The 14,027-nt window shown below is 47.5% G+C and overlaps 1 protein-coding gene across 8 annotated transcripts in view; it reads right to left on the reverse strand.

The window, feature by feature from the left end:
- TBC1D1 (TBC1 domain family member 1) overlaps positions 1 to 14,027 on the reverse strand; it is a 226,575-nt gene that overhangs the window by 73,799 nt on the left and 138,749 nt on the right. For 5 of the 8 annotated variants that reach the window (XM_023253204.2, XM_023253208.2, XM_045056476.1 and 2 more), the window contains 4 exons: positions 13,559 to 13,839; positions 11,435 to 11,596; positions 10,478 to 10,597; positions 9,399 to 9,538 (listed from right to left, as the gene is read on the reverse strand). In XM_023253204.2, coding sequence (XP_023108972.2) covers positions 9,399 to 9,538; positions 10,478 to 10,597; positions 11,435 to 11,596; positions 13,559 to 13,839 — 703 coding nt within the window. The remainder of the gene's footprint in view (positions 1 to 9,398; positions 9,539 to 10,477; positions 10,598 to 11,434; positions 11,597 to 13,558; positions 13,840 to 14,027) is intronic. The other 3 variants (XM_023253205.2, XM_023253206.2, XM_023253207.2) reach the window with 3 other exon arrangements.

Here is a 14,027-nt window from a genome sequence, read left to right on the forward strand (position 1 = left end):
CAGTGCCCAGGCCCTTGGCCCTCTGCGTACCACAGCCTTCCTACCAAGCAGCAGAGGCTGAGATGGTATGTTTGTCTCATCAACCTTAGCTCTAGGCTTTGCACCAACTGTTAAGGACCGACTGTTTAAACACCAATGGTTAATTAGGAAAAGCTCTGTCAGAGCTAACTTGCAATTGTTATCATGCACAAAAACAGCAAACTAAGGCAAAATCTTGCCATTCACTATGGCCTCCCAACGTCAGTAATGACGTGCCAAGAAGCACAATAAAGGGGAAAAATTCTAGTAGCTTCAAACTACAGGAATCCATGAACAGTCAGATTTCTGGCTTACAATATTTTATCTTGAACCTGGTCTTTATTCACTACAGAAAAGCAAAGTTATATGGAGAGTAAAGAACCATGGGACTCGAAATCAGATACTATTTTTTTTCTTTCTTATTTTACCCACGCCCTAAAACTCTGTAGAAAAAGAAAAACATCTCAATTTCAGAAGGTGGCTCTCCATTCAAATAAGCTGTAAATGAGCAAGGAAGATACGTACTGTAACAAAAACAAGACCAAAAACAAAATCACAGGGAAGAAAAGGGATTTTTGAGCTTGGAAAGAATGTAGGACCATAAAGACACAGGGAACAACACTGCCACCAAGTGGTGACAGCACCTCAAGTCACCCTCTGAAGTCTAGACCAGTAATAACTGGGACAGCAATCAAAATCCTTTTGGGGAGTTTTGGGGTTTTTTTTTTTTGTTTGTTTTGTTTTTTTGTTTTTAAGAATTCATGCCCAGGCTCCATACGCAACTGACTCGTGAGGTGAGGCAGAATGCAGAGGGGCAGGTGCAACCCATATTTTAAAATCTCCCCAAGTGACTTTGGTGCTCACAGTGAAAGCTAAGAACCAGGGATCGTAACAAAAGGTCATACAGATGTCACGATGATGCTCATATTTTCAGTAAAGTTTTACCTGTAGTCGTTCCGCTTACACGATCCATTAAAATTTACTAATGGTATATAAATTCTTGAAAATTTGGCAATGTACAACACAAATAAATCATAGTTATATATATAGTTTCTATATTTTCACGACATAAAGTAATCATTACAAAGATTTAGATTATATTCCTTAGTCTTGCCATTACTGTTTACATCTAACCCAACAGACTTAAGCTTATCATCAACTAGACACAGCTACAGTCAAACACAAAACTCTTTGAACAGTAGTTTCACTGGACTGTTTATGGGTTTCCAATCAATAAATCTTACCTAGATTAGATGGGTTTTCCTATTTTCTCATTTAAACAAGGCATGCAAAGCCTGATGGCTGCTACTGGTGGTCAAGTCTGTCAACACACAATGTAATCTGAAACGCTTCAACGAAAGGTATCAGACTAACACCAAAATTGTTCCTTTGCACACAGAGGTAATTCAGACGATTTTTCCTGTTTCCAGAGTCGAGAGTTACCTAAAAAACTGTTTCTTTAACACGAAAAAATTATCTCTTGTATGATACACAATGAGGCAAAACCACGCAGTGTTTCTACTACCAAGTACCTGGTCGGAAGTTGACTTTCTGCATTTTTTGCAGGCCTGACAATTAGGTCAGAGCTCACTGCTAAGAAAACACCTGCACGGTCTCTGTGCCCTGGGGGCCACCCAAGACACAATGCATCCCTGGAAACTGAGGTGGCAGGAAAGAGGCAGAGAGCCATATGCTTGGTTTCATTTGGCACGTATCAAATTTGTCTTACCCCTTTTAGCACATGTTTACCACTGCATTTTTCCCACACAAACTCGTTTCTTCTCCAGGCAACACAAACCTCCTCAAAAAATGTCACTGGTGACCCAGATTTCCTGGAGGTCTGAGACTCGTGGGTGACTCCTTAGGGCAGCGTCAGTGGCGCACAATAGCAGGAAGAGGCACGGGAGCCCCCATTCTAGGTCTAGAAGGTTTGGGCTGGATTTCCCGTGGTTGCTCGTTCTAAGCCCTTGCTACCCAGAGTGGACCAGCACCATCAGCATCACTGGGGAGCCTGTTAGGAAGGGAGACCCTCCGGATCCATAGGGACCCCCAGGACCAGAACCTGTCTCTGTACAAACACCTCAGAGGATCCTAAGCACATGAACATTCGAGACCATGTCCAGAGGAAGCCATTCAATATACAGGTTCATTCATGACTTTGCGGGGATGAGAGCAGCTCCCCCGCTTTATCTTCAGTTCAGGCCCGTGGTGGGATCACCCGTGGGAAGGCTCTAAAAATAAGAAGGCTGCCATCCAGACCTCAGCACCACCACCCCCTCAGAACAATTATGTCTGCGCTCAGCTGTGCCCAACAAATTCAGCCCGAAACACTCGCAACCCTCAGCAGCTTTGCCCTGTGGCAGATTTGACGGCATCCCCGTGATACCACATCTGTGGAGTTTATAGTCTACCAAGTGGGGACCTTTTATAAGCTCAGCATCTCACCAACTCCTCAACCAAAGAACTCAGAACACAGAGGAGAGAGCACGTGCTTTCCTGGGGTTTCTGGGGCAGTAGCCATAAGTGGTCACCACAAACTTAAAGCATCACTGAAGAATTTTGCATTAAATTTAAGCAACCAGGCGGCTTTCTGTATTCTATTTTATGACCTACCTGTGTTTGTTTCATTACAAAAACATTTGCCTTGCCAAGTCTTCAAGTACGAATTGGTGGTTCCCCCACTTATGGTTTCCCTTCAATGCATTCATACACCTGACCTGCCTCTCTGAAGTTCAGAATGGAAACCACCCCTCCTAGACTTTGCTAAAGTCAGGCAGGGACTCCTACAAGAATTACAGAAATAAAAGTCTGGGATTTGGGAACATTTGTGCTGGTCCTCCTAGACATGGGTGGGTAAATTTCTAAATAGAAATTGCCTACCTACTCCGGATGGGTCTCCAAAACAAAATTCAGATTCTTGCAACCTAATTATTTCACAGATATTTTGTATATAGACAGTGAAACACCCTGAGTAAATGGCAGGCTGATATTGTTGGAGGCAGCATTTGTCCAGTTCTGTCTCCATCTCTGTCCACACTGCCTTTGTAGTTTCCTCTCTTTTAGCACTATAGTTAGTTAGAGCCACATTCCTCACTAACACCCAACTTCTCCAGGTTTTAGCCCATGTATTAAAAAATGAGAACCCCAAAGTTACAGGAAATTCTATTTCTCCTTCCCTTGTATCCTTAACACTATGCAAACGGTTTGTAAGTCACTGGTGCTTTGTTAGTGTTTTGTAAGTGGGATGAAATGGGCAGGACGGTACAAATATCTGCCTCACTTTTTCAGCTCGAAAAAAAGGCTAAAAAGGTTTCCTGTCCATTTAAGTTTGCACTGCCAGAATAAAACACAAAATAGTCACAGGCGGTCACTCTGAGCATCTGAAACATTTTAAAAGGCACCATTCAGGGCTCCCTGCAGACACATTTTTATGTTTGCCATACCCAAGTCAGGGAATGAGCTCACAGTGATCACCTGCTGCAGACAGCCGGGCTGCCCACGGGCCCAGCCCCCAGGGAAAGGCAGGAACAGAGGCCACAAGCCACCTCTAGCAACACACAGTCTGCGGGGACAGTCTATCCAAAGCAGCAACCTTGGGGCTGTAAGGTGTCTGAGGAGCTGGAGGAGTCCCAGCTGCAAGAGAACACACAGAGAGCTACAAGGGGTCCAAGCAGAAAGTGGTGGCATCGCTGTACCCCAAAGATGGGGAGCAGACAGTGGCAGAGGATGAAGATGCCTTATCTGGGAGAAGAAAATTCACAGACATATACTGAGAAATCTCTCCCCGCCCCCTGTATACTCCAGACCCAATATGGACATGGAAGAAGAGACGGCTGACCAAAGGCGAGTTCATACATTAAAAGACTCAGAAACATGTGGGTGCCCCGTGGACAGACAGGGAGACCCGTGGAGAGACAGAATAGATGTCCAGGGCAGGTGTCTGCAGAGGAGCTCACTCCCGAAGAGGGGGCATACCCAGGAGTGATGCTGTGCATCCCCGACCGCAGCCAGGCTTGTGTGCAGTTCACAGCATGAGCTTTGGGGCATAGACCCACGTGCTCCAGTCCTGCCTCTGTCTCCCACTAGCTCTGCGGTTTGGGGAAAGTGATTTAAGCCACTCCAAGCATCTGCTCCCTCATCTGTGAAACAGGTGTAATAAAAATGCCAACCTTCATAAGGTTGACTGGGAATGAAATAATTCATATAAAGCACTTGCCATTGATGACGGCATAAGTGATTATTATTATACCAATTCAGAGTCCTAAATGCTTTTATCTTCTCTTTCCTCTCTTCCTCTTTCATATAAAGTACCTACAATACAACCCAAAAATTCATACAGTATTTAATTCTAAAAAAAGAACATAAAGGACAAGTTCCTATAGAGGAGGAAGGGAGAGGCTGGTAAGAAATCACTAATGAACAAGTACTAAGTTTGTAAAAATCTTTTTTTTAAAAGCAATTTACTTGCCTTCCTTTAAAAGTCATCAAACCCACAAGGGCTAGAGAAACCAATGATAGAAATCATGAATAGGTGACTGCCAAAGCACTCTACAAGGAGATAAGTGCTCCGGGAAAGTCAGGATAAGGAGGTCAGGAATGTCTGGTGGTAGGAGCGGAAGGTGCAGTGTGAAAGAGTGGCCAGGAGAGGCCTTGTTGAAAAGCTAATGTTAAGCAACGATCTGAAGCAGAGGAGGGAGTGAATCACGAGAATATCGGGGAAGAGCATTCCAGACCGAGGGAACAGCTATGCAAAGTCCTCAGGTGGGGCATGGGTGGCAAGAGTGAGGGGCCCCCGCCGAAGCCTCCATCAGAGCAACCAGGTGGCCAATGTATCGTGGCGCTCACCTGGCATTGCATGGGGGCCTCTCAGGACCCTTCCTGCAGGAGAGGGCGGAAAATGGACAGTCGCTCCATAGCTGGGGAAGACTCAGTGATGAGTATGGACTGGGCAGGCAGGGCAGGAGCAGCGTGCACACAGGGCTCTGCTGTGTTCAGTACTTAAAAGCCCAGAGGGCATGGCCCGCCAACTTCACATTGCTCTGAACAACGTACTCATCACGAGAATCAAGCTTCAGAACCATCCCAAAAGGAGGACCTGAGTGGCTCCATCGCCAGCCTAGCAGCACAGAGCCCGCTTAAGATCCTCTGTCCCTCCTCCACTTGAGCACACGCACTCTCTCTCAAAAAATAAATAAAACGTTAAAAAAAAAAAAAAGAATTAAAGAAAAAATTTCCAAAAGGACTGGCCAAAACCAGTGCTCTAGCACTTCACAGGTACAAGGTGCTTGGGAAACAGCTTATTAAAAAAAACCTCTTTCGAGTGCACCGAGAGAAATCAGCCCAATTTTTAAATAACAGCTAATGCCCCAAAGGACAAGATCTAGTAAGAGCCAGGAATGTGAGTCAATTACTTAAAGCAGAAACAGATTCTGTAGGGGAGGCCACATTAAGAAAACACTGAATGGCCACTCAAAGGAAGGAGGAGGCGCAGGGGAGGGCCTGGCCGAGCCAGCAGGAGCCCCCGGGGGGTGCAGGGCCCCGCAGCAGGGGCAGTGTGCGCTCAGAGGACAGGACTCGGGCTGGACAGGACTCAGCAGTCACCCGTATGAGCACCAAGGAATGAGGGCAGTTAGGCTGGGGAAGAGCTGTAGAGGAAGCGGTGGTCTCCATGACCCCCTACCATCTGAAGAACAGGAAGTACAAGTATGTTCCGTGTGGCCGCAGAGGCCAGGGATGGAAGGACAGGGAACAGGATGTGGCTCAATCCAAGAAGTTCATCTGAAAATCCAGAACTGTTCTAAAACAGGGCAGGCTGCCATGGCCTTACTACGCTCCCAGCCACCCAGCACCAAGAGTTTTAAACCCATTACTGTTGCACATTTCAATACATTAAATACATCACCACAGGCCTGTCTCCACAATCCCCGTGAGGCACAGCCACTACGATACTGGGGCGCTATTTTGAAACCTCGAAATCCCACTGCTGGTGTTACTGCTGTTCTGTTGTTTCAGCCACAAATCACAGCTCAGCGCCCCCTCCTGGGTCTCCCTCCAGTCCCTGACCCTTCTTCCCCGCCCTCCCCAACCCCTCACAGGGCGCTGCGAGGACCTGGGGGGAAGAGAGCTCAGTGGTGGGTGGGCCTCTCCATTGAGGCAGGGGAAGAGGGAGGCAAGGCCATCCCGCTCACGCTGGCAGTTAAGAGAAATCCAAACCCCTGCCATTCGGCAAGGCAGCTCCCCCAGGGGCTCCACGCAGCAGGAAGGCCCCACGGCGCCCCCATGTGGAGGGGCTGAGGCAGGAGAAGCAGGGGGCCCAGAGTACCAGAGGGACCTTCCACACCACAGGAGGGAAGTTTACACTGGAAACCTTCGCTTCACTGATTTTCTTTCTAATCTACGAATTCTGAAAGCACCTGGGTGGCTCAGTCAGTTAAGCATCCAACTCTTGATCTCAGCTCAGGTCATGATCTCACGGTTCGTGAGACTGAGGCCCGCGTAGGGCTCTGCGCTGACAGCATGAAGCCTGCTTGGGATTCTCTCTCTCCCTCTCTACCCCTCCCCTACTCATACTCATGCACTCTGGCTCTCTCTCAGAATAAACGAACATTTTAAAAAACTGTCAGTAGAAACATCATGCTCCCTCACATCAGTCAGTGTGGTAACAGGCATAATTAATCCTGTATCACAGGGGAGAAGTTTCAACAGCTTCCAGTTCACGGCTCTTAAGGGGAAAAGCTGGGATTTAAGTGAGGCCACTTTGCTCCAGCCCTCAGAAGACGTCCTTCAATGAGCTCTAAATTCCTTCCCTAAGTGCACCTTCACGGCCACCCCAGGCCCTCCCATGCTGACAGGGGAGGTCTCTGCTCTCCAGCAATTTGCGAGCGACCCTCAGCGGCCTGCCAGGTGGACTTTCAGGTACTCCTGAGCACTGTGTCCAGTGGGGGTGATGAAAAATACCATCTGAGAGCATCAGCCCTGTTCTCAGGTCCTGGAAGACCATGCTGCCCAGGCTTCGGGGTACTGGGGGAATCCGCTCAGCATTCCAGCCTCTGGCGGAACAATCCATCGTCCCATCCATTCACTACAAACTTTTGCCCAACAGTGTTGGCTAGCCCAGAATTCATCAAGGAACCCTGTCAACTGCAAACGCCACAAACAAGAATGCAGTTTGGGGTGAAACATCCGTTTCGTACAGTATCTCCAGGCTTAACCAATTAAAAACAGAAGCTTCCAAAAAGAGAAGCTGGACACCCACGGCGGGGCTGGTGCTTCTACCTGCTGGGCCACACAAGGCCCATGTTCTCCTGTGCTGCCCATGGCTCATTCCACTCGCCCATTTGACCTTGGGGTCCCCCCAGAGAAGCAAACATTTGCCAGCACTGACTAACCTTCTGACTCCAGTTCCTCAGACCCCGACTGGGAGACACCAGTGTCCATCTGGGAACTCGCCACACTTCCTCACACAGGCAGAGAGCAAGCAGTCCCAGGGCGGGGCTTGCAGAGCTCAGTGCATTTCCTCAGCGGTCAAAGCGCCCACGAGGAGTACAGGCCCCTAGGCTGCGCACTTTACAAGCCTGGTGTTTTCTACAGCTACCAGCCCAGCAGACCCCTTTGGCTCAGAAACGTATAGAGGGAACTAGGTCACACCATCTGGCTGTTGGACTTTACCAGACAATCTACAAAAATGAAAATGAACCCTTTCAACCTTCTAAACCGATACACACTGAAATAACTCCATTTAATGACTTAAAAAAAATCTCACTGCATTTATAAGGCCAGTCTTTCCAGCGTTCCTTTAATCTTGCTCCTGCTGGGAAACAACAGTATAGGAAGCTTAACACCAGTGCTCCAATCTCAATAACAGTTAACAAAAATAACTGTATCACTTCACATTTGTATGTCTTTAGGTTTCCAAAGTACTTTTGCACTTATAGTTTATTGTCATCCCATGAGCCTGGAAAAGCCATTTTATGACTCAAGTGAAGTTATAGGATTTATATCACAAAGCTGACAGAGCCCAAACCAGGCTCTTGTTTAATTTGGCAAAGGAGGGGCGCCTAAGTGGCTCAGTTGGTTAAATGTCCGACTCTTGATTTCAGTTCAGGTCATGATCTCATGGTTCATGAAATCGAGCCCCGTGTCAGGCTCTGTGCTGAGAGTGTAGAGCTGGCCTAGGATTCTCTCTCCTTCTCTCTCTGCTCCTCCCTAACTTGCATGTGCACTCTTTCTCTCTCTCTCTCTCTCTCAAAATAAACTTCAAAAAAAATTAGCAGAGAATGTGTTTTTTAAATTACATATTAAGGAGAGCTCTGAGGTGAGGGTAGGGGAAGGAGGAAGAGTGGGAAGCAGCAAGAAAGAGGGCAGAGGGCAAGGGGCATGAGGAGTGGGCAGGGGTCCTCCCCCAGGGCAGCAGTGTGGAAAGTACTCTGGAAACTCTCAGGGCAGCCTGTGCTGCTTCTTAACAGATGCACAGAAGTGCATCAAGGGACAAGAATGAATCTGTGCTACACGTGGTCTGAGAAACTCAAGTAATCTTTGAAAGTCTACTGTTTTGCTTTGCTTTTCTAAAGAAAACAAAAGCTTTCTGATTAAAGAACATTACAGAAAAGAAATACCTGCTGTTGAAAAATCTGGGTCGAAAAAAAGCTTTAAGTTTAGAACTGGATTTAAACTCGTTTTTTACATTGTAACTCAACACAGGAAGGCCCAGAGACAGACAGTCCCAGCACACTCTGCCTGGGAGACACAGGCGGAATGGGAAGGCACAAGACGGTCTTCCCCCGACTCCAGACCGAGGGGCAGCAACGGAAGAGGCACGGAGGTTCCGAGGGGAACCAGAGCACCGGGTCGGGGAGCACCCCTGCAGCCAGGCTGTGCTAAACCGACACTCGGACTGCAGCCAGGGAACGCGGGGGCAAGGGAAGGAGGCAAGTGGGGCATCAAGGACTTCCACCTGCAGCTAAGCAGTCACCACAGCTCACAGATCAGACATCCTGACCCATCTGCCACAGCCATATGCTCACCATCCAGAAACACTGCTACCACTGAGAGAACCGGTTGAGACTTTCTTGAGTCTTCTGAAAACAGGGTCGAGACCCTCCACATCCCCACGTGCCCCGGGTGAGCGGTCGGCGCAGCTCAGCAGAGGCGCCCTTTTCCACACAAGGTGCCGCAAGCTGCCGGGTCCGCTCACAGGCTTCCCTGGAACCTGAGGATCCCCTGCAAACAGCGGCAGGCCTTGTCATTTGAGCTTCTTAGCGAGGCAGCTTTAAACTCGGGAGAATTCTGACTTGAAATCTCACTTCAGCTCTCCTTTCACCGAACGCACTGCTGTGACGCACGCCAGCATCCACCCGGTTTGTTTCCAGGGTGTACGGTACCTTCGTATCTGCTGGGAGAATCGCACGCTTTCTGTGGGGTCGCCACTCGGAGGAATATCTGCTGCCGCCAGGAGTGTCTCCGCGTCTTCACGGGGGTCCCGCAGACATCGCCTAGGTGGTTAGCTTTGGAGTCAAAGTCCCTGAAAGCACAAGATGATGGCTTTATGACTGACGGGGAGATATAATCGGCTATTTTAGCTTGACTTTTTGTTCTTAAACAAAACACTACATTATAAATTATCTTCGTATAAGAGGACATAATCAGATAATCACGGACGTTGAATCAAGCCCACAGGGGGTCAACGCTCCGAAGGCACTGCTTTCTCAGAGGATGCATTTCATGAAAAGAGCAAGATTACATGCCCTTAATTCATTTCCCCTGTAAAAGGCATTAAGAAATACGCTCCACAGATCATTAGCTTCCCATTTCCTTTCTTGGTGCCACTTGAGAAAAGAGAAAGTACTGACAGGGGCACTGGCACCAGGACCACCTTCCCCCCTGGGCTGCGGATGGGAGTGTTTTCTCGGCACAGGTGTGTACCTCCACAGATGGCCACAAACATGAGTAAAGTTCAATTACACAAGCCAATCCAGGCAGCGATTACACGGTTACTTGACAACGACAACAAAATGTTTATATTTTTAAAAGTACAAAAAAAGTATGTTTATCAACACAACACTTGTAGTCTAGTCAGTGATTTTCTTCCCCTTTGCAGGATACCGTGGGGAGCCTGGTGACTTCCACCTGCAGCTAAGCAGTCACCATAGCTCACAGATCAGACATCCTGACTCATCTGCCGCAGCCATATGCTCACCATCCAGAAACACTGCTACCACTGAGAGAACCGGTTGAGACTTTCTTGAGCCTTCCGAAACAATGCATTAATAAACTAGTCCTAGTCAAAACTGGAGAACAAGTTGACTTTTTTTCAAGTGACATTCGGTAAGAAAGCATAAGAAAGAAGATAACAATCCTTTAGCTAAAATGATTTAAGTGTCAAAAAACCAGCTGAAAAATCCCTGTATATCAATAGTTCAACACTTGTACCCAGGCTTGATATATCTAAATTAAACCCTACCTTTTTGCGCTCATAAAATCAGAGGTGTTATTTTCATCTACAGGAGCCAGAAATTTTAGAAAGTTTGGCACAGAGGAAGAAGAACGAAGTTTTTTCCGCAGGGCATTACGGTAGGAGATGCTGAGAGTTTGGTTGCGAAGAGAGTTTAGGATAAAGAGATACAAACACAAAAAGTATAAAATATAAGCTTCAAAATAAACACTTCAGTTCTCACGCTAAGAAAATTAAATCAGGTAAGAAATTTAAGTTTACAAATGAAATTTAACTTTTGTATTCAGTCAATGAAATTCTATTGAAATGAGTGGAATCTACGAGTGCCTTTGAGAACCTCAGTCCATTCAGCCATGCGCGTGGATAAGCTCTAGAGACCTGCTGTACGACACAGTGCCTGTGGTTAGCAATGCTGGGCTGTGCACTCTAAAAATGCACTAAGAGCATCTCATGTTAAGCATTCTTACCAGAATACAATAAAACGTAAAAAATCAGTCCATCTCCCAAAATGACTTTTCCTTTCAACTGGAAAAAAATAACTTTCCTAATTTAATGATGAAGTTTCTGATTTGGCACAAACCCCAGTACATACGATCAAATGCGGGTGCTGATTGTGTGTGTGTGTGTGTGTGTGTGTGTGTCTATGTGTGTATAGCAGGGCAGGGTAGGTGAAAATAAGTATATATGAAATGGCTTGACATCAAGACCTGGTAATAGTAACTAATCCATGGTAAATTAAGTAATCCATGGTAAATTAAGTCAGTTCGGATGACAGACTGAAAATAAAATCAAAAACAGACCAGCACGCGCGCGCGCGGGCGCACACACACACACACACACACACACACACACACACACAGATGCAGTGGCCCCGGGTTCTCTCCCGCATGCCATGCAGCTCATCCTCTCTGTGTGAACCTCCCGGGAAGACAAACCACACTGAACTTGCCGTGTGAGTGTGCTCACCTCTTTGGCACAGCATTCCCACTTTGTTCTCCGCTCGAGCTATGCTTTAGGTACTTAAAAAAATTTGGCGAGGAGGCAGAGGGGTTAAGACGAGGTGGAGGAGCAGGAGCTGAAGACTGACCTGAGCAACTTTTAGACTCGCCAACGGGTGGATGATTCACACTAAATAGCAATTAGAGAGAAAGCAGGGCGATTAGCGGGAAGAGGAGGGGACACCGGTGGGTGGGGCGGCGGGGGGGGGGGGGGGGGACAGACGGGCAGACACAGAGGGATCAGGCAAGAACGGCCTAGGCTGCCGGTGTCCCCATATGTAAACACCAGCTGTCACGGAGCCAGAGGGCTGCTCTTCACTTCTCTTCTGAGTCCACTGTCTCGTTGGCAAAGGTAGTTCTCAGTTTAAAAAGAAAAAAAAAAAAAAAAAAAGGAGCATTCTTGACCATTCCTCACAAATGTGCGCACCCAACAGTACTTTTTCCTCTGTTCCCTTTTGAGGAACTGACAGCAATTTTTTTTTTGTTTGTTTTTTATTTAAACCAAAAGCAAAGGAAAGCAAAACAAACTCCAGAGTTTTTAAAATACATTTCTCTTTAAAATGAACAATAACTGGCCTTGAGTTCAGTGTCTCATTTCTCGTGTGTAAATGAGGGAAGAGTTCACAAGGGAGCAGAAAGCAAAACGGGTCTGCTGTGGGGGGGCGGGGGGAGGCGGGCACTTCTCCATCGTCTCCTCACCTCTGGCCAGCAAGACGCATCAGGAAGCTGCATTCTTGGGGGAGCAGGGAAATGTACTGTCAGGGACACACATTTCCTACCACCTCGGCTCGTGTGAAAACTGCAGGCTTAGCAAGAGAACTAGGAATCTCTGGACAAGGATGTTTCCATGATCACTGAAAATGCCAGAAAGAGGGCTGGGAAGGCAGCAGGGGGCAGAAGTAATGGATGGGTATACAGGGTTTTAAGAAGATGACAAGAACCCCATACACCCTCCAACTATGCTTGTCTCTAAAATGTCCTATGTTAAATACTACCTTCTGCTGTGCCTCCTGCTTTGGGGTCATATATGCAGCCAAGTTCTCAAAAACCATCATAACTATTCTCAATGGCCGACTGGAAAAAAGCCGAGAGACTCTGCTACGTCCTTCAAATACTGTTTCATTTCTGTACTCATAACATTTCAAACACCTCTGTACAGACCTGACTCTGAATTACCCGTGCATGACCCTCACGGACACACGTCAGTCCAGGGAGGGCAGCAACTACATGTAGGTGTGGCCCTTACATATATTATGAAGTGAAGGATTTTAAAAGATTTTTAGTATTTAAAGATTTTTAAACTCTATGACCGTCTATGGTCTCTGACAGTTACAGGGTCAAATTAATTGCCAAGGGACCCCAGAAGGAACCAGGAGAATTTCTACTACCACATTGCTTACCCATCTCTATCACCAGGAAATTCGAAACACTCATGACAGCCAAATTATTGAAATTAGTAAATCTGGTTAGCAAAATCTAGAACTCTCCCACGGAAGATTTCAGAAAGCCTCTGTTCCAATTGTGTCACCCACAGAAGCTAAGCGAATTTGCCCAGGTCACAAGGCCTGCCTGGTCGGGACAGAGCGACACCCAGAACCCAACACCGTGGGTCTGCAGAGGCTTCCACACCGCCTCTCGCGCTCTGCTGGGAACTGAACGCTGCCTCTCCCTCCCACCACAGAAATGTTCCAGGTTTACAAATGAGTGGACTCACCTGCTCGCCCCTTGGCCGTTTTCCGTCACAGCCAGCAGCTAAGCTCCAGTACTCCTGCCTCTCACGGTGCTGGAGCCGTGATTACTATGCGCTTAGAGGGCCATTTCTGCTCCGTTTTTACCTGCTTCCTCCTGATCCCTGTACTTGCTACTTGAACAAGTAATAAGGGTCTCTTGCGTCTACACGTTTCCCATGGGAGGAAGGTGGGGGAGGAACAGAACACGCCTTCAGGCTTTGGCTTTTTAAGCCAAGAGCAGAACCTGACTCAAGTCTCTCTCTCACCCAATAAACATACCTGGGCTGCACATACCTGGCTAATAACAGATATGCCCCAGCTATTTTTGTAAAAACAGATTTACATTTTTAAACAAATCTTACTTTCGTTCATGAGGCGTCTCTGTGCTCACTGAGTGATACCTCATAAGTTTCCTCTGGGCGACCCCTGGAGACCCCTGTGCCGGTTCTGGAGGCTCCTCGCATTGCACAGGGAAGTGACTCAGGGTGTTCGCCCGCCTTCTGAAGCCCTGCTGGGGCGTCAGTGGGGCAGGCTCTTCAGCGGGCCGGCTCTCCGAGTCACTGGACAGGTCATCCGAGGAGCCGAGGAGCCTGAAGGAGCTGTCAGAGGCGGGCACGGCCTCTCTGTCACACCCAGATGGCTCCTGGTGGCGGGGGGACAGCAGGTCAGACACATCACAGGGAATCTGTGAGACTTACAAACCTCTCATCCCAGTGGCAGGAAAACATTTTGATACATAAGCACATCTGACTATAATGCCACCTAGAGGCCACCAAAAATAGAAGGAAATGAAGGCCCATTAAGTGCCAGCTCATCAGAGACAAAATGTTA

Source organism: Felis catus, chromosome B1, assembly GCF_018350175.1.
Source record: "Felis catus isolate Fca126 chromosome B1, F.catus_Fca126_mat1.0, whole genome shotgun sequence".
NCBI lineage: Eukaryota > Metazoa > Chordata > Mammalia > Carnivora > Felidae > Felis > Felis catus.